Source organism: Pseudorasbora parva, chromosome 4 (assembly GCF_024679245.1).
Source record: "Pseudorasbora parva isolate DD20220531a chromosome 4, ASM2467924v1, whole genome shotgun sequence".
Lineage (NCBI taxonomy): Eukaryota > Metazoa > Chordata > Actinopteri > Cypriniformes > Gobionidae > Pseudorasbora > Pseudorasbora parva.
In genome coordinates, this window is record NC_090175.1 from 15,610,905 (window position 1) to 15,635,280 (window position 24,376).

The following is a 24,376-nucleotide window of genomic DNA, read 5'->3' on the forward strand; positions in this document are numbered from 1 at the left end:
ATTTTTAACTGAGTGGACCTTGGTGGAATAGGGTGGACCTCAATGACTACTCTCAAATTACACAAATTAAACAATATGGGACAAAATCACTTGACAGTAAATATAAGCTATATATGATTTATTTTTTGCCAACAAATTCATATAATTCATATATACAAAATTAATTTATAACAAGCAGCTACAAAGCCTATTGCAAGGAAGACAAATATAGATATTGTGCTGCTATATGACCACTAACAAGACATCAGTGTTCAGTAATTGGGTTCATTTTAAAATGGAATAACCAGTTCTTGTCACTTATGCAACTCAGTATAACTGTTGTCAAACATGTATTTGCAGCTTAACCTGTGAGAATTTCGTCTCGTGTTATGCACCGTGGCCCATGTTAAAAGTTTATTTCACTAGCAGACGTAAACTCATCTTCCCATCCCCTCAACAATACGCGATTGGCTAAACATTACTACTAAGCTTATTGATTGGCTGTTGCAATAAGGCAGTTATATGAAAATGTTTTCGCTCTACCGTAATTATTTTTTAATAGGGCTGTCAATCGATTAAAATATTTAATCGCAATTTAATCGCACATTTTTAGCAATTGTAAATCTAAAATTAAGTTTTTAATACTCTAATCAACATGAGTATGGACAAATATGCATGCTTTATGCAAATGTACATTTATTATTAGTGAAACCATACTTATTCAATAATAATCAATACAGCATGAAGATTAGACGTATCAAAGGTCATAGATGTTTATCTAAGAAATTGTTCATGTCTCTTAAGCCTAAACTTAAAAATTAAGTGTAAGTAGTGATTTCTCTCATTTTAAGAATATAAAGGGAGTTTTTACACTGGAAGTTTAATTCAGAGCAGGGTACAGTTCTTATGAAAAATTGGTAATGTGTACCAGTGAGCGCACCAGATCCACACCATACCTGGAGGAGGTCCATACTCCACGAGTAGGAATATAGTGTGGCCCCTTTAAGAGACGCGCGCTCCCTATTGAACTACCGGTATTTTGCGTGTGCGCACCGAACTGGGCCGCGATTTACGTGGACAGTGTGAAGAACACGGACTCGGGAGCGCGCTTGTTCAGGAAAGTAACCCGTGCATTCGTTTTAGCCGATTGTAATGTATTTAGTTCAATAAAACAGGTGTACTGTAATCGGTGATAATGATTTACCTCAGACATGAGCGAGAGTGAGCTGCAGTGCATCGCCCTCGGACTGCAGAGAATGCGCTCTGTGAGAAAAACGCACTTTTCTTTCTGAAGTCTAATAAAAGTTAAACAAAAAATGTGGTAGCTTATGTGGTAGCTTATGTAGGCAATAACTGCTCTTTTGGTTTAGAATATTAATGTCAACCCTTTTCTTTCCCTATTAATGTTTGGTGCTGTATCCTTTGCGTCTGACTGCTCTCACTTTTTCCAACTACGGGCTATGCCACGGATCAAACAGAAAATGCGCGCTGCGTTAATAAATTTAGTGCTGTTAAAATGAATTTGCGTTAACGCGTTATTAACATATTTGACAGCCCTATTTTTTAATGAAACTTTTTGTACGTGTTTAAGTGATTTGTGTTGTCACATAGGCATATTCTTTCTGCTATCCCAATTTTTTTTTTTTTGTCTGTTCTGATTGGGTGGGCCAGCCGTCAATCTGAGTGGGCCAGTGCCACCCTGGCCCTTATGTAGCCTCGCCCCTGGTGAGAACAGATAAAAGAAAAATGCTTTGCAGTGGCACGCGACGTACGTACTGACACGCGCAGAACGTTCCTCGGGGGGAGTGGCACGCGGTTACGCAACGTCTTTTGCCTCACGGAACAATTTCAACAACATCATTAATTTTATGAATGTTTTTGTCCTTACGGTACTGTAATCCTGAGTTTAATGTCTGTACAGCCTTTGTTAAATGAGAGCCTTTTAATATTTTAAGGAATATTGAACGGCATGTCCTGAGTTCGGGTGGACAAGTAAGTTAAACGGTGTCTGAAAAACAACCGTCGAAGAGTCGAAATAAAGCAACACTAAACACTGGATTATCACAAGGCCGTCAATGTCTTTTCGTACTTCTTCATACCTTCTTTAAAGAAAAGTCAAGTAGCGGTATTTATTTTTGCGCGTCCACTGTCCTCATTGTGTAACTGTACTGTTTATTCTCTCCACCATAAAAAGGAGCCATCAAGTGTACACTTCTTAGGGATGTTCGCAATTATGTCCTTCCAGAGAGTTCGTCGTTTGAGGGTTTTGAAGGTACATATTTATTAGTGACACTCAAGCCTTGTTTTCTAATCAGCAAAGATACAAAGTATTAAATTTTTTCAATGAACTATAATAAAATATTAATCTACCATGAAAACTTAATGTCACGACCCCTCCACCTTACCTTAGTAGGCTATTTAGACCTTATTTATATTGGTATCATGTGATAAATTTAAACCAAAAAAAATCTCAAATTTGTGGAAAGTATATACAAGAATATATATAACTTGGCTCAAAGCTCTACACATATCTTGTTCAAATGTCAGCTAATGTTAAAATGTCAGTAGTATTGCAGAAATCAGTCCTGCAAATTATATGACTTTGTGTCTCTTTAACTCAGTTCCTTTGGATGGAAGATTCTTGGATGCGAAGGAAAGTTCCTCCATTGACAACGCTCTGCACCAAAGCAAATTATGTCAAGAAGCCTGTCAGATATACAAGTATAAGTAAGTTATCGTGAGTTTTATTGCACTTGTTTGTTTGACATTTATCTTATTTTAGGAAGACTGATAAACAAAAAAATGAAGGTCCTTTATTGGCAGATTCCATGAAGAACCTTTAACATTCATGGAACCTTTCCATTGCAAAAAGATACCTTTCCAAACGTATCTTTATACTGGGAAAAGGTTCTTCAGATTATTAAAATGTCCTTCAGACATTTTTTTTCACTTAGACATTTTTTTTCACTGAAATGTTCTTTGGGAACATGAAACTTTTTTCTCTTTTTTTATCAGCATGACATAAGAAAAAGACAGCTTGTGATCATTTTGATTAAAGATAACAAGGGCATATACATAAGACATTAAAATGTTGTGCATGTATTATCATTTATAATACATACGGCAATTACATTTTTTTGTCAATTATGATTTCATGGTGACTAAGAGTGAATGAAAAATGGTGAACATGATTTCCCCAAGTTCATGTTCCTGAATCAACATCTTTGTTGATCCTGGAACATTACAATCCAATCAGATTTGAGGGACAGGTTTAGAGTTTGTGTTAAATTTATGCTTGCAGGGTTAGGTGCTTCTACATCAGTGTTATTTACCAATCATTTCCCCCTGATTTTAGAGAGAAGTTATGGGTAGGTTTAGGAATAGGGTTGAGACTACATTTTCAGACATGAATATTGTTCTGGGAACATGACCTACTTGCTGTGGGCACATAATTGATAGGGGATCAAGTTATTTGAGTGATTTTATTCTTGCTTCTGTTACATACATTGAAAATCATGTTATCTTTACCCTAGAGAAAGCAAAACCAAAAACTATAAATGATATCGCTAGATTACTGCAGCAAAAGACCAAGGAAACCAAAGAGAGGAAACAATCAGTGATCCCTGCTGCTGCACAGAAAGCTGCTACATCAAGTACAACCAAACCGGCTACGCCAAATCAATTCAATGACCAGAGTGATGCCAAAGCAACCATTGTTTCCAATTCAAAAGTTAAAACTTCTACCAGCACCCTTCCAGAAAAAGTTAGTGTGGAACATTCAGAATATGTTGCTCCTGTGGATACTAAACAAGTTCAGTACATTATAGATGTAGAAGCAGCTCTGAATGCGGCCTCCAAATTGCATGTATCAGCGAGCAAAACTTTCTGTAAAACCACACCTGACACTGCCATAATAGATTCTGCTGTGGATTTTGCATATTCAAAAGGTGATGACCAAATGGCCATGGAAGGTCTGCATAATAAGACGTACAAAGAAATTTCAAATGCAAAAGATCCAGCACCCAAAGCTATTGATTCAGGTGTAGATTCACCCACTAGTAATGCTCCACATGAGCCTTTAGCTCAAGAAGAAGTTTCTGAGCTGTCTTCAACAAACACCAAAGAAGTCATTCCATCTTGTGAGGATGTTGGTTCTGCCTTTAAAAAACTTACTCCAGAAGTAGTTGATGAAATAGTTAATATGCCTGAAGTTATGGTGACCTCCAAAGTTATGGCAACTCCTGAAGCTTCATCTGCGCATGAGGACGGTCATCTAGAAGAGTCATTCACTGCTTCAGAAGTTGTTACAGTGACCAACGCATCAACGTTTGCAAACATTGCACGAGCACAGTACTCTTCACAACCTCAATCTACTCAATCTCAAGACTTTATAGCTCCCAAATGGTCTTCAAATGTCAATGCAGACAAAACACCTTCTAGTCAAGAGATCATCAATCAGACATTTGGCTCGTTTACATTTGGCACATCTGAGTCCATAATGGATATTTCCAGTGCTGAAGCTGTGGCAGTTGCCTGTGGTGAAGTTCCATCTCTTAGTGAAGTTTGTCATAAGGAAGCCATTCCAGTGTCTGATGCTATCCCAGAAGTTTCTTTATTTAAATCTGATGAGGATCTTCCTCTTGTTGAGACCAAATTTGCCTCTCTAAGTAAAGAAGTTAAGGCAGCTGGTATGACAGAAATGTCCGGTGATGCTCAAAGCTCCATCAATCCGAAGGAACCAATTGTAGCACAAACTGACGTTTTAGAGGAAGAGGTGCAGAAAGAACCATTTGAAGAGTTCCCTGAGGGTATGTCATTTTTCCTGCATGCAATGCCTTCATAAATCCATATTTTCCCCAAAAAAATGTGAATATTGTTTTTTTATGCAACCTCCCCATTTTTGTGGACAGTTAATTTTGGGAAAGCACTCTAAATTATTGCAAATGTTATATTCTTATAAATTGAAGATTCTCAAGCTCCATAGACAGATGACAGATTTCCTAAATGCATAATTTAGTGCAATTGATAGTTGAAATTTTTTACTTGCATCATTACTTGCAAAAACATTTACTTGCATCAAAGGTCAAAAAACATGTTCTCATATACACATCACATTTTTCAAAGATTCTCAAACAACTTGTCGGATGAATCAGTCTCACTGAATCCCCCCTTTCCGCAAGCTACTCTGCTCTGATTGGCCAGATAGCCCAGTCTGTTGTGATTGGTCTACCGCTTCTAGCACTTGTCAAAAGCTAAATGGCCATTACGAGTCGGATGATGAAACATTGGAAGAACTACACTGCTCAAAAAAATTAAAGGAACACTTCAAAAACACAAGTTCATGCACCGTTGTTGTAATTGTTTTTTTAGTGTATGGAATGTTTACTGAATTGTTCGAACATCTGGGATGCTAGCGTTAGAAGATTTGTTTCCCCTAAAATAAACAAAAAGACCTGCCATGCCACATAAGCATAAGCAGAAGATTTGAATCTGAATTTGACAACTGACTTGCTGTAACAACAAAAGGAATGTTTATATGTATACAGCTTCCATAAACATTTTTCCATACCTCAAATATTTTCTTACATTGATGTCTGTATTGAATCCGCATTTCTGATTCTGATTCAATTGAGCAACCGAGTTTCTGTGGTTAAAGTCAAAGTTGTGGAGTCTTTGTTTTCTTTTGAGCTAGTCTGCCCTTTCTATTCTGATAGGCTACTTTACCACAAGAGGGTGGACTGATCTCTGTTTCTTGACAAATCCATATATGTATTTTTTTAAATTATTTATCTTTTTTTGCTTGTTTGTGTTTTATAATGCAAATACTTTTATTGTGCCTTTATAAGTTATTTCAAATGTATTAGTGGGTATATATATTTTTTATTTAAACAAAATGCAGTAGAATTAAGTCAGGAAGCACATGTCATTAAAGCATTCTGGTTAAAATTAATATTTTAGAATTATTGGATGTTCATGTGAAGCAAAAAACAGTGATTTCTCTCTCATCTGCAGCACAGCTGGATCCAATAAAGCGACTCTTTCTCGACAAGATACGGGAATTCTCCACAAAGAGCCAGTATGAATAGCATTCCATAAATCAAATAACATGGACACATTCCGTTCATTCCAATATGGGCTATATATAGATATACTTCTCATATATATTGAATAATGCATTTTCCACATTTAACCTGGTTTGTGTTGTCCTATAGAGCCTCTGGTGGCCTTGTAGATGTTGGACAAGAATATGAGAAAGTTTTCAATGAAGAACTAACCAAACTCCAGAGACTCTATGGGGGTGGAGACTTAAGCAATTTCCCAGAATTTAAGTTTTCCGGTGGGTATATTTCTGTTTAGAATGAATATTAAAGATCATATGATCCCAGAATTTTTTTGTATCTCTTTGAATATTTTTTCTTTCTTTTTTTATTCTTCTTCTTCTCAGAGCCTGTACTAGATGAAAGCAGCTCAAAATGAAAAGTACAGCATGCCATTGCCATAGAACATATATCATATATTTTAAAAGGCACTAGTGTTTAAATGAATTTGCAGTTTAAAAATGTAGTTTTTTTTTTTTTTAAGAAACGAGAAAGGAAAATGAAAAAATAAATAAAGTTTGAGTATTATCATTTCCGACTGTGCTTAATTTAATGAAACGTTCTAAATGACCGTTTAAAATGACCACGTACCGTGCAAAATATATATATTTTATAATATAGCCTGCATGTTACATTGTCCCCACAGAAGTCTCCAGGGGGCGAGCACTTTTCCCTAAACCGTAATATCTCCTCCCACCTCATAAATATTCATGAGTAAAGTTGCCTGCGTGCCGTTACGCTGTGACGACATGGAAGAACTGCGGGTCCCGATTGCTGCAGCCGCTTGTCATTGTGACGAAGATTGGCACTAAGGTAAGCTGTCACTCAAAATCTTCTTTTCCGACTCCCTATCAATCAGGCGATCTGGGCCGCACACTAAAAATGCACTCGGCACATAAGATCGAGCTTCCGTGGGAGGCGCGCGGTCAGGATGGTTTTAGCCTGAAATCAGATGTTTGGACGGCGGTTTCGGGGGAGATTTTCTGGCTCGACACACAGTCAAGGCCCAGCTCTTTTTTTTTATGATCTTTTGTAGAAGTGCGAATGGCGGCTGCACTGGTGGGGAGGGATAGCCCGATGTCCCTTAGATTGATTGATAGGCGATTATGGGCAGGCTTTTTATTATATTTAAAGAGACAGACAATACATTTATAAGTCAGTGAAAACTCAAGGCGGTTGATGTTTTTCATCATGACGTAGATTACGTAATATAACTGTATATTGATAGCGCCAGCGGTTCTTATGGGTGTATATCGCTTCGAATAAAACGTTACATGGATATGAGCATAATAAGCAGAGGCTCAGTACAAACATGGCGCCTACAGTAATAGAGAGGATGAGATCTTCGTCTTATTCTTCAGCCACAGATGACTGTAAAACCACATGACGAGAAATGAATCATCCCGGAACGTTAATAAGCAAATCGATTATGTTTTTTTGTTTTGTTTTTTTAAATGTACATATTTTCCGTTTTAACCCAGTTCAAAGTCAATCACTCATTGAAATCGTATTGCAGTGCAGATGCAGATATAACGATGTAACTATTTATATCTCGAATTTGTATTCGTCTGATTGCAGACCACTGCAGATGCTTATCCAATTCGGCACACACGTTTATTTTGAAGCACAGGAATGTTATTCTAAATAAAACAATACTTTATGAATCGGTTTTGTCACTTATATACGTAGCGCATAAACGTACTCGGTTACTTTCGTAACCTCGGTTCCCTGAGAGAGAGGAACGAGTATTACGTATGGGAAAAACTCCTTTTCTCGAGAATATGAAGCAAAACTTTAATAAAGGTATCCATGTAAAGCGCAGTGCCGCTGAACGGCCATAACTCAGCGCGAGGAGCGCTCTGATTGGCCGGGCCACGGCAACTGCATGAACCTATGGTGAGGCGGCTGAGAGGAACGAGCCAATGGGGGGCGTTCCAGAAGCCCGCCGAAAAAAGGTGCTTATATTTGCATACAGGAGGCTATATAAAGCCCTGATTTCGCCATAGGTGTCAGGTTTTTAGATCGACTGAAGCGATACCTGAGAGCATAAACACGGCACGGAACGTAATACTCGTTCCTCTCTCTCAGGGAACCGAGGTTACGAAAGTAACCGAGTACGTTCCCTTTCGAGAGAGGTTCCTCGTATTACGTATGGGAACACAATGTAAAGCGCCGTGTGTGCTGACTGACCCAGTATACCCAAGCACATGTAAATAACCCCCGAGACACCGAAGAGGCGGCTATAAGGGGGGATGAAGAACCGGAAGAGTCGGTTCATTTGAACGGCTGATCGGACAGAGTCGGTTCATTTGAACGGCTGATCGGACATAGTCGGATCTTATGATAAATGAAAGTGCTTAAGGACTGAAGTGTACAGGCCAAAACTAAAGGCAATCTGTTTACCAGGGTCAAGATAGAGCCTAAATGGAGAGAAGCCCTGCTTGTAGAGCTGGAACCTCCAATTTATAGAATCTGATAAAAGTGGACGGAGAGGCCCAGCCTGCCGCCGCACAGATATCTTCCAAAGAAATGCCACACGACCAAGCCCAAGATGAGGCCATGCCTCTAGTGGAGTGGGCTTTAACGCCTATAGGGCAAGTCAGGTTTTTAGACTCATATGCCAGCGAGATAGCGTCCACTATCCAGTGTGAGAGTCTTTGCTTCGTGACAGCACAACCTTTAGTGCGGCCGCCGAAGCAGACAAACAGCTGGTCCGACTGCCTGAAGGGGGAGGAGCGCTCCAGATACAGTCTCAGAGCTCTGACCGGGCAGAGCAGATTCGCGTCCTGTTCACCCTGAGATACGGGTAAAGGAAGCAGAGTAATAACCTGTGCTCTAAAAGGGGTAGAAAGCACTTTGGGTATAAAACCATGTCTCGGTTTAAGAACAACTTTGGAGTTGTTGGGCCCGAACTCGAGACAGGACGGACTCACTGAGAGTGCGTGTAAGTCACTCACACGTTTAACCGAGGCCAGAGCCAGCAGAAACGCAGTTTTGAATGATAAAAGCTTTATGGTCGCGGTCTGGAGAGGCTCGAAGGGGGGACCCTTCATAGCGTCTAGAACCACCGCGAGGTCCCAAATAGGGACCGAAGGGGGGCGAGGGGGGTTCAATCTCCTGGCCCCTTTAAGAAAACGTACAATGAGCTCACTTTTCCCTAGTGAATGTCCCGCGACCTGAGCGTGGTTAGCTGCTATGGCGGCGACATAAACTTTGAGCGTGGAGGGGGAACGACCCGCGTCCAGTAGCTCTTGGAGAAAAGCGAGCACTTCTGTTATCTCGCATGAGCGTGCGTCGATATTTCGGACGGCACACCAGTTAGAAAACACTGACCACTTCAGAGTATAGAGCCGCCTCGTCGAGGGGGCTCTAGCTTCCGCTATGGTGTTCATAACTCTGTCAGAGAGGTTTCCCGATACCAGTTGATGGGCCATACGTGGAGGGCCCATAGTTCGGGACTGGGATGCCAGATCCCCCCCTTCGCCTGCGTGAGGAGGTCTTTCCTCAGCGGAATGGGCCATGGGGCTGTGTCTGACAGCTGGATCAGATCGGAGAACCACGTTCGGTTCCTCCAGAGCGGGGCTATTAAAAGCACCGCGGATGCTGTCTCCCTGATTTTCTTGATGGTTTGTGGTAGCATCGCGATCGGGGGGAAAGCATACAGCGGGAGACTGGGCCAGACATGGGCCAGGGCATCCCTGCGTTTGGAGAAAAATATTGGGCAGTGAGTGTTGTCTTCTGAGGCGAAGAGATCCACTTTCGCTCTGCCGAAGGTGTTCCAAATTAAGAGAACCGTTTGCGGGTGAAGAGACCATTCCCCTGGGGGAATGGTTCTCCTGGATAACATATCCGGACCCACATTCAGAATACCTGGCACGTGAGCCGCCCTCAGGGAGCTCAGGTTGTGCTCTGCCCATAAAAGGAGATGCTTCGCCATGCGGTGAAGGGAATATGATCTCAGGCCACCCTGGCGGTTTATGTACGCTACCACCGACATGTTGTCTGAACGAACCAAGACGTGGTGGTTCTTTATATGTGGAAGGAAAGCTCTCAGCGATAAGGCGACCGCTTTCATCTCTAGACAGTTTATGTGCAGCCGCTTCTCTGTTTCCGCCCACAGGCCAGAGACCGGCTTGCCCTCGTGTAGGGCTCCCCACCCCCGAGTGGAGGCATCTGTCGAGACCACTTTCAACTTCGTGACTGTGCCCATAAGCACGCCCCTCCGATACCACTCTGTCCTCGTCCAAGGAGCCAAAGTTTTGACAACGCTGTGGCTCACTTTGACGGGAAAACGGCCCCATTTCCATGCATAAGGAGGGACACGGGCGCGTAGCCAACGCTGGAGGGGACGCATGTGTAGCAGTCCCAGCCTGAGCACTGACGATGCCGAGGCCATAAGGCCGAGCATTCTCTGAAAGTGTTTCAGGGGAACGCGAGTTCCGGCTTTGAATGAAGTCGCCATGTTCTGGACGGATAGCGCGCGCTGTGACGTCAGCCGCGCGTTCATGAGTCTCGAGTCTAGAACAAAGCCCAGAAAAGATATCTTTTGAGTGGGTGACATCGAGCTCTTGGCGATATTGATCCTGAGACCCAAACAGTCTAAATGGTTGAGGAGCCAGGATCTGTGTGTTAGTAGTTCTGCTCGAGACTGGGCTATCACTAGCCAGTCGTCGAGGTAGTTGAGCACCCGCATCCCTTTCAGCCTGAGCGGGGCTAATGCCGCGTCCATACATTTCGTAAACGTGCGGGGCGCCAGGGATAAGCCGAATGGCAGGACCGTGTACTGATAAGCCTGCCCCTCGAAGGCGAATCTCAAGAATGGCCTGTGGTGGGGGGCTACCTGCACATGAAAGTACGCATCTTTCAGATCTATCGTGAAAAACCAGTCCCCAGGGCGAATGTGCGCGAGGATCTGTTTCACCGTTAGCATTTTGAACGAGCGAGTCATTAGAGCTTTGTTCAAATGCCTTAGATCTAGGATGGGCCTGAGCTCTCCGTCCTTCTTCGGAACGAGAAAGTATCGGCTGTAGAAGCCCGACTCGCTTTTGGAAGGGGGAACGGGCTCCACCGCTCCCTTCTTTACCAGTTTCAAAATCTCGGTGCGAAGCACGTGACTGACGCTGCTTCTCACCGAGGTCTCGACCACGGCGCGAAAGCGCGGGGGCCTGCGAACGAACTGTAGCGAGTAGCCCCTTTTTACTATGTTCATAACCCAATTTGATACCCCGGGCATGGCTTGCCAGGCCTGAGCCCGACACGATAGCGGCTGGAGCCGGCGCGGATAAGGGTCGCCTACTAGAGGGAACTCGGTAGCGCTGCCATTTTGTGCTTGAGACATAGAGGGGGTAGTGCTTATGTGTGGCGGCGTGCACTGTGGAGTGGGCGCCGGGACATTTATAGCATGGGTGGGAGGGGTGAATGAGTGTAGGAGTGCAGACTGATGTGTGGGCACATTTACTACAGAGAAAAAGCTCTTTTTGAGATTTATTTGGGTCGCCGTGATAACGGCGTTTGTGTGCAGGCGAGTGCGTTTGACAACGGGCTCGTTGGCTGCTAAACTGAGGTCGGCAGTCACCTGGGTGCGGGGAACTGGGAGACCGGGAGGGAGAGATGGGGGTCCGGCCGAGGCGAGACCTGACCATCTCCTTTTTATCCCTGCGGCTAGGACGGCTTCGGAGGCTCGGGGTTCAACACAATCCTGGGTCGAGGTCCCCGGCGTTCAGGCCGACTGCTGCGGTTCGCGGAGCGGGAACGTTGGCGCGGTCCAGAAGAGGAGCGAGGCCGGGAAGGTGGCTCTGCCGGCTTAGCGGGTTGAGAAGGCGGGGGTCTACCTCGAGAGCGTCTCTGGTCTGAAGACGAGCTGGAGCGCTTAGGCAGGAAATGCCTCATAGCCTGTGAAGCCTTCTGCGCTTCGGTGAAGCGCTCCGCGAAACCCACGACTGACGGGCCGAAGAGACCGGTAGTGGAGATGGGGGCGTCCAAAAAGGAGGCTTTGTCCGCGTCCTTCATCTCGGTCAAATTCAGCCAAAGGTGCCTCTCTAAGACCGTCAGGTTAGCCATATTTTTCCCGATGGCTTGTGCAGTGGCTTTAGTGGCGCGAAGGGCCAAGTCCGTCGCGCTGCGGAGGTCCTTCAAAACATCGGAGTCGGGGACAGACTCATCCAAGGAGCGGAGAAGTCTGGCCTGGAACACCTGAAGGATAGCCATGGTGTGAAGGGCCGCGGAAGCCTGGCCAGCGGAGGCATATGCCCGGCCAGCGAGAGCAGAAGTGGTGCGGCAGGGCTTGGACGGGTGCTGAGCCCTGGACTGCCATCCTCTGGAGGAGGAGGGCGGGCAGAGGTGCGCGGCGACAGCCTCCTCGAGGGGTGGAAGAGACTCATAGCCTTTTTCCTTAGCGCCGTCGACAACGGAGAGCGCTGGGGAAAAAGCGGATCTGGCGCGAGCAGAGTAGGGCGACTTCCACGACTTCGTAAGCTCGTCGTGTACCTCAGGGAAGAAAGGCGCGGGCTTCTGAGGAGAAGAGAGGCGGCGGCTTTCCAGGAACCACTCGTCCAGTCTGCTGCGTGTTGGCTCATCGGGCTGGGACCACTCGAGCCCGAGGTCTTCCACGGCCCTGGAGAGCACGCGGATGAGTTCCGCGTCGACGTTAGTTTTGGCGCTCGTGGCGGTCTGCGTCGAAGCGGGGGGCTCCGAGACAGAAGTTGACCACTCGCTACCAGAAGCGGCTGTGGAGAGGCTGTCCTCATCATCCTCTGGCGGCGGGCCACCGAAGGAAACCGAACAGGCCGCTGCATGAGAGGGACGCTGTTCCTCCTGGGTGAAGGTGACCGGCGATGGCGAGGCACGCGGGGAGTCATCCGGCGTGCAGTCGCCAGACCGTTCCGGCAGCCTCTGGTCGCGGCGTTTCTTGCGGCGCGGCCCAGCGGCAGGAGGAGGGACCTGGTCGAAGGTGGCGAGGCGAGCCCGAAGGGTCTGCAGCGCCATCTCATCGCACTCGGGGCAGCCGCCCTGAGAGAGTGCGAGCTGCGCGTGGTCCCGTCCAAGGCATGCCACGCAGATGACGTGACGGTCGCCGCCAAGGAGAGGAGCTCTGCAAGAGCCGCAGGAAATGCGAGGCATTTGAAACAACGCCCCGCGCTCTTTTAGGAGAAGAGAGTATAAAAGGATACGATCGCCGGATGGCGTAGCTGGAACGGCAGAGAAGGCGGAGAGGGAGTCCGTCGTCCTCAGCTGCAGGTTCCGCTGGTGCCTTTTCGACGGCGGTTGCTTCTTCCGGAGGTCAGCGAAGGTATCGCTGAAGGAGATAAAATCTGACACCTATGGCGAAATCAGGGCTTTATATAGCCTCCTGTATGCAAATATAAGCACCTTTTTTCGGCGGGCTTCTGGAACGCCCCCCATTGGCTCGTTCCTCTCAGCCGCCTCACCATAGGTTCATGCAGTTGCCGTGGCCCGGCCAATCAGAGCGCTCCTCGCGCTGAGTTATGGCCGTTCAGCGGCACTGCGCTTTACATGGATACCTTTATTAAAGTTTTGCTTCATATTCTCGAGAAAAGGAGTTTTTCCCATACGTAATACGAGGAACCTCTCTCGAAAGGGAACTTTTGATTCACAGCGCATGCAGAAAATAGCCTACAATAAACCGTTTTTAACATGTTGATATGCTATATATATATATATATATATATATATATATATATATATATATATATATATATATATATATATATATATATATATATAATAGGCCTATATATCCTCCTGGGACCCCAGTGATAGACTTTTGTCCACTGTAGTGGACATTATATTTTAGTGAGTTTCTGTGACATCATACACATCACCGATTTGAATCAGGATGTCCTTTATAGAGCACACTCAGGGCTTTGCAGATACCAAATGTTTGGAGGTTTCACCAGGACAACAACAACTTCTTGGTCTTTAAAAATGGCTGACATTCATGTTTAGCACTCTTATGGAAATATGATAATATTGTGTCATTATAATTTAAATCTGATTCATTTTCAATTTGTTTGTCATAAATCAACATCTCAGGAAAATGCTATTGGGGTTTCTAATCAAAATTTGACTTTTTGTTACAAAACAGGGCATTGATTTCATAAATGTCCACTGTAGAGGACACCAGGACTTAAATCATGTTTATTAGGCATTTTGGAGTGAAGTAAATAGGGAAATAAATTACATATCAATATTCCAATGAAATATTACATATTATTATGAAAATGTTGCCAATTATTTCTCACATTATTTCACTTCTTTTTTTCATTACATGTTGCACCAAGAACACATTAATATGCAAATGATATGCAGTGTATCGATACATTGTATTGAATGGGAAAATCCAAGTATGGCCATTTTACCCACATATTGCATAAAGCAAGATGGAATGTCAAAGCATTCAGCTATATATTTTATAACATAGCTCAGAATCATCTTTAAAAAAAAGTTTGTTTTAAAAAAATCCTGAAACTTAAAAATGTATTTGTAAATTAAAAATAAATTCCATTGTTTTTGCCTTTACATGCAATTTCATTTCATTTTTTTTATTTATTAACTGTCCTGGTGTCAACTACAGAGGACATATAACATATGAATGCAATATAATTTTTATATAATAATAATAATAATAATAATTATATATATAATAGCATGAGCAAAATTTGTTGAAATTAAACAGTTTTTTTCATTAACGCAACGATTTTTATTATTATCATTAAAACATATGAACACAAAATGCTAATTAATTTAGTTAAAGCTGACAGTAAAAAAAAATGTTATTTGTCTTGTCACTTTAATATTGATAATTTAGCTTTAAAATTTAGCATGGCCTATCTTTACCATGTATATTAGTCTGTCAGTTAAGCACAACATGGCCCTTATGCAATAAATGTTACGCAAAAGTTCTATAAAATGAATATGAATTGTGTGTCATACACCTACAGATGTCACTAAGGTCATAGTCAATGCTTATAGCAGCATTTTATTCATTTTCCACTAGTTAAGAGTGGCAGGTTGTTATGCTGTTTGGTAGTTCCTCCACATAAATGTTTCTCTTTGTTGTGGCAGTGGTGCTACAGATCAGCTTTATAGAATGCCCGAGCATTGTCCACGGCAACAGTATCTATGATGACATCCCCATCAGTGTCCATGGAGGATTACCAAGAGGCTGAACAGGTTTGTGTTGCCAAAGAGCTAGTAGCCTTTTACACAGCCAATGCAATACTGGCTTTGTTTTCTGTGAATGTGTTTAATTGACCTTTTAAAGGAGTAGTTCACCCAAAAAATTATCCCATAATTTACTCGTCCTCAAACCATCATTTACATTTATGCATTTAGCAGATGCTTTTATCCAAAGCAACTTACAACTGAGTAGTACAAGAATCGATCTGTCATGAAGAGGCAAAGAAACGCAAAAAGTGCCCTAAATACAAAGATTTGTATACTACTCAGAGTAGCCAAAACCAGAAAAAGGAGGGAAAAGAGAAAAAGTAGTGGAGGAAGAGTTTACACAAAAACATTTATGATAAGATTAAGTGCTCATGGAAGAGATGAGTTTTTACCTGTCTTTTGAAGTGATTCTTTTGTGCTTATGGAGGATGGAAGATCATTCCACCAACCAGGAACAATGAATGAAAAAGTTCTGGAGAGGGATTTCATGCCTCTCTGTGATGGTACCACAACCCTTCGCTCATTAGCCGAGCGAAGGCTTCTGGTGGGGGTGTAGACAGTGAGTCGAAGTATGCGGGTGCTGAGCTTGTGGAAGATCCATAAGCAAGATTCAGAGCTTTGAATTTGATCCGGGCAGCAAGTGGTAGCCAATGCAGAGAGATGAAAAGTGGTGTGACATGAGTCCTTTTGGGCTCATTTCAGACAAGATGTGCCACAGCATTCTGGATCATTTGCAGTGGTTTGATTGCACATGATTGAAGTCCAGCCAGAAGCACATTGCAATAGTCAAGTCTAGAAATGACCAGGGCTTGGACAAGAAGCTCGGTTGCATGCTCTGTAAGGAACGGTCTGATTTTCCTGATGTTGTGCAACGCAAACCTGCATGACCGAGCTGTCTTTGAAATGTGGTCTTTGAAGGACAGCTGGTCATTAAAGATTACTCCAAGATTTCTGACCGATCTTGAAGGGGTAATAAAGATGAACCTAGCTGGATGGTGAAGTCGTGTTGTAGGGTCAGATTAGCAGGGAAGAGCAGCTCAGTCTTTGCTAGATTGAGCTGCAGGTGATGTTTTTTCATCCATGCCGAGATGTCCGCCAGACAGCTTGAGATTTGTGCATGTACTGTGGGATCAGCTGGTTGAAATGAGAGGTAGATCTGTGTGTCATCAGCATAACAATGATACGAGAGGCCATGTGCCTGAATGATGGGTCCCAATGATGTAGTGTAAATGGAGAAGAGGAGAGGTCCAAGCACTGAGCGCGGAGGAACCCCCGTGGTCAGTTGATGTGTTTTGGATACCTCTCCTCTCCAGGCAACCTTAAAAGACCTACCTTTGAGATAGGACTCAAACCAGTGGAGCGGAGTCCCTGTGATGCCCAGTGATGAGAGGTTGGACAGAAGAATCTGATCATTCACAGTGTCAAAGTGTCGCAGATAGATCGAGGAGGATGAGGACCGATGATTTGGAAGCAGCTTTTGCCATCCGCAGGGCTTCAGTAACTGACAATAATGCTGTCTCAGTTGAGTGGCCCTTTTTGAAACCTGACTGGTTTACGTCCAGTTGATTAGAGTTAGACTGTGAGAGGAAAGATGAGACCTGGTTGAAAACAACTCGTTCAAGTGTTTTCGCTATGAATGGTGGGAGAAAAACAGGTCTGTAGTTCTCTGTGATGTGTCTAATGTGGGTTTTTTAAGCAGTGGGGTTACCTGAGCCTGCTTGAATGTGGTAGGGAAGATGCCGGTGCTGAGAGGTGTGTGTGTGTGTGTGGAGGTGGGAACTGACTGCTGATGATTGTGGTTTTATCTGTGAAAAATGGGCAAGATCGTCTGCAGATAGAGAGGTGGTGGAGGGGGACAGAGGAGAGAGTTAAAAGTTCTGAAAAGTGTGCGTGTGTCTGAGGTGCTTTGATTTTTGCCATTTTCTCTCTGCTGCTCTAAGTTTGGTCCGGTGTTCACGAAGAACATCAGTTCACCATGGGTTAGAGGGAGTAGAGTGTACTGGCATATCTAGACAAGAAGTTAAAGTAGAACATAAAATGTCTGGTGTTGACATCCATGGAGGAGAATTGTGTGGGTGAGGGAAGAGAGGATGACACAGCGGAGGACAGATGAGAGGGAGAAAGAGAACGCAGGTTTCGTCTGAAACTAACTGGTAGAGGAAGTGGAGGTGCATGAGTAGTAAGATGTAGATTAAATGTGATGAAGTAATGATCAGAGAAGTGTAAGGGTTTGACCAAAATGTTTTCTGAAATGCAGTTGTGTATGTAGATGAGGTCAAGTTGGTTGTCAGATTTTTTGGGTGTGTGAGGTGATGAGTTTGAGATCGAATGAGGATAGAAGGGAGTGAAAATCCGTAGCATACGGTTTGTCCAGGTGGATGTTGCAATCTACAAGGATTACAAGTGGGCTGCCGTCCTCTGGGAATGAGAATAGCATCTAGTTCCTCAACAAAAGGTGCCAAATTGACCTGGAGGGCGGTAAATGACTACACGATGGATTTTAGCAGGAGCTGTAATGGCATGATATTCAAATTAGTTGTTATTGCATAGAGAGGTGTGGGTTGAGTATTTCCAATTGTTTGTGATGAGAGAACCTGTGCCTCCACCTCTGCCAGTGTGGCGAGGGGTGTGCGAGAAAAAGAAGTTATTAGAGAGAGCAGCAGGGGATAACATCATAGGTGTATATATTATACGGCTTTCTTCTTTCAGCCGAACACAATCACAACCTGAGTATAATGGCATTGAATAGTGTTAGTAGAGTTTTTAAAGTCCAAAAAGTGCATCCATCCATCATAAAAGTAATCCATACAGCTCCAGTGGGTTAATGGGTTTTTGTTATAACAATTTTTTTATTTAAAACTTATGAAGGAAAAAAAAAAACTTTACACACATTCACAGTTACTTGATTTTCGTGAGAGCCGTCAATTCTCACCTGAGCTTATGCCATGTCATAGGTTGGGTCAGAGGTCACTCTTTCGCAGGAACTTGACCCTCGCGAACGCACGTGCAGCCGTTGCTATAAGCCAGGCATTATAGGTATACGGTTGTAAATATGGATATTTTCTTTTAAAAAACGCATCGCTTCACTTGAGAAGGCATTTATTCACCCACTGCAGTACTTTTATGATGGATGCACTTTTTGGAGCTTCAAAAACTCTATTTATACTATTCAATGCCATTATAAAGCTTTCAATATTATTTAATATAACTCAGATTGTGTTCGGCTCTTAATGCCATTATAAAGCTGAGAGGAGCCAGGATGTTTTTTATTTATATAACTCGGATTGAGTTTGGCTGAAAGAATAAAGTCATATACACCTAGGATGGCTTGAGGGTGAGTAAATCATGAGATAAATATATTTTGGGGTGAATTATCCCTTTACATGACTTGATAAGCAACTTTATATTACAAGAAAAAGCACAAAAATGTTTGTAAACATGCAAGTCTAACATCTCACACTCTGAGATTGATGTCTTGTGAATTCTTGGAAGTCTGACCTCTGCGGTATCGGATGGAGAGATAGAGAGACTCGAGACTAACCCGAGATTTTCCAGCAGTTGTGAAATATTTTTATCATCTCCCCCTTTTCAATCAACACTATTGTTGCTCTCCATCACATGCACTCAATCATGTGGGCCTGTCCAACTCTTTAGTACAAAGAAAAAAAACAGTACAAATAAGAAAAGAAACCAACACTCTTCATAATATATTATAATTTTAAAATATGAATAGATTATTGCATTATGATAACTCAAGATATCTTGATCAGTGTAGTAGTATCATTGAGATAGTAGTTTTTATTCATATTTTAAATTAGTTTCATTTAATATATCTCTATTTTCTTTGTTTTTCTACTAAATAGTCCGAAACTAATGTGAAAAACCATTCTGTTAAATCTGTGAAACCTTTCTAAATCTGACAGACAAAGATAGAGTAGTCTGAGATCTGAGAGAGAAGCGTCTTTGTTAAAATGAGTTTTTGTTACATGACTTGAAACCCCATGTCGACCCTTAGGGTCTCGTCGTCTCTGAGCTCTGCGCTGTGACTGAGAGGCTGTGTTTCTCAGAGCAGCCCACACACGGACGTTACCGCCCGCAGACATGCCAGCTGACATTGCTAACTTCCACATACCTCACACATCTTCATTCTTTATCCAAACCCCCCCTCGCTCCTCTGTCCCATGCAGATGCAAGTGGGAGAACAGACGGCGGGACAAGTGGAGGAGAGGTTGGAGGAAGAGGAGGAGGAGGAGGAGGAGAGAGAGGAAGAGGAGAGCAGCTCTCCACCGCCTGAGCCACAATCTCCTATGGAGGTCTACAAGACAGCCATTTACAGGTGACTTCCTGTTTTTCTTGTTGCATGTTTTTAAAAATTGTACTTAAATATCTATTTGTGTTTAAAAGAGTGATGTGTTTGTTGACTGTCAGACACCCCTTGTTCCCCCTATTGGCGCTGCTCTTTGAGAAATGCGAGCAATCCACTCAGAGCTCGGAGTGCGTGACCTCGGCCAGTTTCGATGTGGATATCGAGAACTTTGTGCGAAACCAGGAGAAAGAAGGCAAAGCGTTCTTCAGTGAGGACCCCGATTTGGACAATCTGGTAAGAAGTGTCGTTCTGATATATTATTTAACCAGGTTTAAATATTTAAAATTGAAATAGTGTAAAATATTTACACTATCGTTCAATAGTTTGGGGTCCGTACGATTTTTTAAAATGTTTTTAAATTAATTCTCTTATGCCCACCAAGGTTACTTTTTTTTATCACAAATACAGTAAAATGATTTATATTGTGAAATATTATTTTGCTATAAACTGAATTTTCATATTTAAGCATGCTTAAGCATGCATGTTTATTTTCCCTATTTTTACATATTGATTACCTTTGCCGTCAACTAAGACTCTTTCAAAACACTTTCAAACACTTTAATAACACTGTTAAATCTCAAAATGAATTTCCATTTTTCATGTTGTACATTATGATGATGTGATATCTAAATTGATTTGTAGCATGTAAAAGGACAGGCTTTAATTTTTAGTGCTTTATTATTCAGTTATTTTGACAAAATGGTATGGAATTACAATTTTTACCATAACATTAAAGTAATTACTGGCTTAAACATTATTATAAATATATGTGCTGGCTGAATAAAGTGCACACACTTATTTGTGTCTATTGGGATCTACATGATTGGTGAGGATTGAGGAAATAAATATAGAGAATAAAATTTCAGGTTTGGTTTTAAAACGTTAGAATCTCATACAGTGGGTTCAGTGTCTGTTTCTGATGGTGTCTGAACGCTTGCTGAATGTACTGTGTGCACTCTCACTGGGCTCAGATGGTGAAAGCCATCCAGGTGTTACGGATTCACCTGCTGGAGCTGGAGAAGGTAAATGACCTGTGTAAAGATTTCTGCAGCCGCTATATCGCCTGTCTCAAGACCAAGATGAACAGCGAGACTCTGCTTAGCGGAGACCCAGGAAGTCCCTACTCCCCAACACAGACACAGGTACATTCAGAGACACTAGAAATCTGTCTCCATCTTCACTCAGAAAATAACCGTTGTGCACATTCTCCTCACAGCCACCAACCTCGTTTTCTGGAGCCATGAGTTCACAAGGTATTGTAGTACCAGCATCAGCTTTACAACAGGGCAACGTCACTGTCACAACTGTAAACCCCACACAGGTGCTAACAGGTTTGTTGATTGTTTTACTCTGCCGTGTTTCATTATTAGTCTGATTTCTGAGGTGCCGTCCTTCATCTGGGTTGCAAACTGCATTTCATGTTCACTTCGTTGATGAATACAGTACAATTAATAGCTTAAAGGAGTACTTTAGCACTGGGAAGATGAATCTGTATTTAAACTGGGTCATTAATGTAGTAGAAATGTGAAATTATTTTTTTATTTGGTGCTTTCTAGACTGAGAAAAGACAGAAAATGAATTTTTGTCTCATGGGGATGAAAGACAACAATTCCCAGAATGCTTCGCTGCTCTACGAGGCCACTCGCAAAGCCAATGCTAATAGATTACTGAATCACTGATCACTTTCCCACCGCGACCACGATCATCTTCATAAAATCAGTTCAGTTAGAGAACAGACACTACAATTAAAAACTGAACGTGTGTTCAATATGTGATTTAGCCGCTGAGGGAGTCTCACAGCCCAAAACGCTGCAGGAGTCAGATATATTGACAGTCATGAATGAGCTTGTGATGAGAGCTGAGGTAAACGCGTTTGCGGCATAGATTCACAGCGCATGTTCAGTCTGGCGCGTTTTCAGTTCATGCCTTTGAAAGCTTAACTTTCATAGGAATTAGTTTGAGAAGTTGAAAGACTTACTTTGCTCAGCTCCGCACCTTTTACATCAATGCCTGAGTGTGATCTCCCATCCCCCACGCGCTTGAAAACATGCGGAAATGGCTCCCTCTGCTGGCTGTAGTCTTTAGCCTCTGGCCAACAATTCCTCCAATGGCGCAAATTGACGATATTTGCGTCATGGGAGGAATTTTTCCAGAAATAAAATGCATAAATCTCTTGTCTCAGGGGGATATGAGGGGGGGAAGCACAATCATTTGAATATACTGCAGGGTTTCTACTGATACAAAGCCAAAGTCAGATTTGTGACAAATTTTTGCTAAAACGCTGCTGGTCACTTTCAGAAGTTGTAGCGACACTTTCTTTTCCCATAAAGAATGTGAAACACATAAATGGTATCATTCTCATTTATTTTTTATTTTTTATGTCATTTAAATAGATTTTACACAATAATTGCAATATCGTATCGCATATTGGATATTGAATATCGCATTATTCAACAAGGTATCGCGTATATCGCGTTTTTCTTCAATATCGCACAGCCCTACAGACAAAGTATGCTTTTTTTTAAAAGCCAGTTCATGACCCCTTTAAAGCGTTATAAGACATGAACCAAGCCAACCAGCTATGAGCTGAATCATAACATTACAAACTCTGAAACAAAAAAGTATTTGAAAATTGGACAAAAATACAGATACAAACTGCATACTTCATGGCTTTAGTGAGGAAAAGAAGTACAGTCTTTTAAAAATTATGGAGATATATAAAACTACCCATTTAAAGGTTGATTATATATATATAAGAATATTTGATTTAGTTTATTGTGCTAAATACAATTAGTATTTTGTACACTGATTTTTTTGACTCTGATTGGTGGAATCGTTAATGCGGCATAATGGGTAATGTAGATTTTTACCACAAATTCCACTGTTAAACATTATTTTAAAAGGTAAGTTGAAATAATGCGGGGTGACGCCTTCAACAGAAGCAAATACCATCGATTAACAACCTTCTAGCTCACAGTAGGTCTGTCTTTAAAGGTTTATAAGTTAATCGTTAAAAATCAATTTCCCCTATGGAGGAAATGAATGGAGTTTGTATTTCCGGAACCCACCCGTTGCAATCTATTACTCCAGTCTTCAGTGTCACATGATCCTTCACAAATCATTCTTATCCTGCTTGGGTGCTCAAGAGATATTTCTTATTGTTATCAATGTTGGAATCCGTTGTGCTGCTTAATATATTTGTGCAAACCGTAATACATTTCTTTCAGGATTATTTGATAAACAGAATGTCTGACAGAACAGCATTTGTTTGATTTTTTTGTAACAAATTGATTTTTACTACCACTTCTGATAAAATTAATGTCTTTGCTGATTAAAAGTATTGATTTATTTAAGAAAAAAATGGTTACACCTTATTTTACAGTGTCCTTGTTACACAAGTTACATGTAGTTACTGTGTACAATAACTATAAATGATGCATAATTACATGCAACTAACCTTAAACCAAACCCCAATCCTAACCCAATAGTTAGAACATGTAGTAAATTATTACACAGTACTTAAATGTAAAATACACTGTAACAGACACGTTGAAATTAAGTGTAACCAAAAAAAAATAATGTCCCGAACCTTAAACCTTTGAATGCTAGTGTATATTAAACACTTTGTATCTTTGTAAATCATTTAATTACTTGAATCTGTTTTTCAATTTATTTTTATTGATTTCTTTCATAGTGTGTTTCCCTCTTCGTTCACATGTTTCGTGGTATATTGACTCTGTGAGCATGTGTTTGTTTTTCCCAGGTGGTACAGTATATCAGCCTGTTACAGTTGTTACTCCACAGGGGCAGGTGGTCACACAGACTCTGTCACCTGGAACAATACGCATCCAGAACTCACAGGTGAGTGACCGTCACCAAACACACTCATGCCATGTAGTTATTGCAGTAATCTGAGTTTCTTTGATTGGCTCAAGATGTGCCCATCCAACTATTTAGCAGCACTGCTTTATAATCTATTACAGTATAAATGGCATTAGCACACATGCACACACTCTTGACAGGCGTATTAATTTGCCCACAGCTTCAGTTGCAGCTGAACCAGGATCTGAGCTTTTTCAGTCAGGAGGACAGCTCGTCTAAAGCCAAGAGAGGCATCCTGCCCAAACACGCCACCAACGTCATGCGTTCTTGGCTCTTCCAGCACATCGGTGTAAGTCGGATTCTTCTGTCCTTCACTGTTATAGTGTTGGGCCAGTCTAAAAGCCTATTCACAGAAAAAGTGATCGATCACAGATGATTTCTCACTATTTACACCGTCATCAAATCCTCTTTTTTTTACACCTACAGTATCAAAACAATTATTCACATTCTGATCAAGCAGTAAAATAGAACTGCCATCCTACATATTTTTCATACTGAGTAATACCCTCACATTATGGAAGTAAAATAAGTTGCATTGGGTAACTTGACGCTTTAAATAAAGATTGTATCAGTTACATCGTTACACAGGTGGCGACAAGTGGCTGTTAAAAATGTATGTTTCCCATTGAATTCATTCAAAAGATTTGTTCAAAAACGCTGATTCATCCAGCATTAAAACGAATAAAATATTTATGAGTACATTGAATCATTCAATTCAAATAATACAATATTTTCAAATATATTTTGTTTAATTAAAAAAACATCTAAACATCTTTTTGATCTTCTAATTATCTTTTTATTTCATTTATTAATATAGCTGAAAACTCATTTTAATTATAATGCTGTTCTCTGAATCTGCTTATAC

At 41.9% G+C, this 24,376-nt stretch overlaps 2 protein-coding genes across 6 annotated transcripts in view; both read left to right on the forward strand.

Moving 5' to 3' along the window:
• si:dkey-22n8.3 (uncharacterized) lies at positions 1-6,884 on the forward strand. 5 transcript variants are annotated; one of them, XR_010904716.1, is made up of 8 exons: positions 1-1,868; positions 2,174-2,251; positions 2,601-2,706; positions 3,513-4,787; positions 5,997-6,055; positions 6,192-6,316; positions 6,425-6,459; positions 6,724-6,819. XR_010904716.1 is itself a non-coding variant. In XM_067441036.1 (8 exons), the coding sequence occupies exons 1-7, from the start codon at positions 1,848-1,850 to the stop codon at positions 6,454-6,456; spliced, it is 1,701 nt and encodes a 566-aa protein (XP_067297137.1). In that variant the 5' UTR covers positions 2-1,847; the 3' UTR covers positions 6,457-6,459; positions 6,724-6,854. The 5 variants fall into 5 exon arrangements, 3 of the variants coding, with proteins under 3 accessions (XP_067297137.1, XP_067297136.1, XP_067297138.1); XM_067441036.1 differs by having other exon boundaries at positions 2-1,868; positions 5,992-6,055; positions 6,724-6,854; XR_010904715.1 differs by lacking the exon at positions 6,425-6,459 and having other exon boundaries at positions 6,724-6,862.
• Positions 6,751-24,376, forward strand: part of pknox1.2 (pbx/knotted 1 homeobox 1.2) — a 25,176-nt gene continuing 7,550 nt past the window's right edge. The window contains exons 1-8 of the mRNA XM_067441038.1: positions 6,751-6,890; positions 15,162-15,269; positions 19,451-19,599; positions 19,692-19,863; positions 20,601-20,771; positions 20,846-20,960; positions 23,393-23,490; positions 23,672-23,800. Coding sequence (XP_067297139.1) covers positions 15,219-15,269; positions 19,451-19,599; positions 19,692-19,863; positions 20,601-20,771; positions 20,846-20,960; positions 23,393-23,490; positions 23,672-23,800 — 885 coding nt within the window. The 5' untranslated portion in view covers positions 6,751-6,890; positions 15,162-15,218. The remainder of the gene's footprint in view (positions 6,891-15,161; positions 15,270-19,450; positions 19,600-19,691; positions 19,864-20,600; positions 20,772-20,845; positions 20,961-23,392; positions 23,491-23,671; positions 23,801-24,376) is intronic.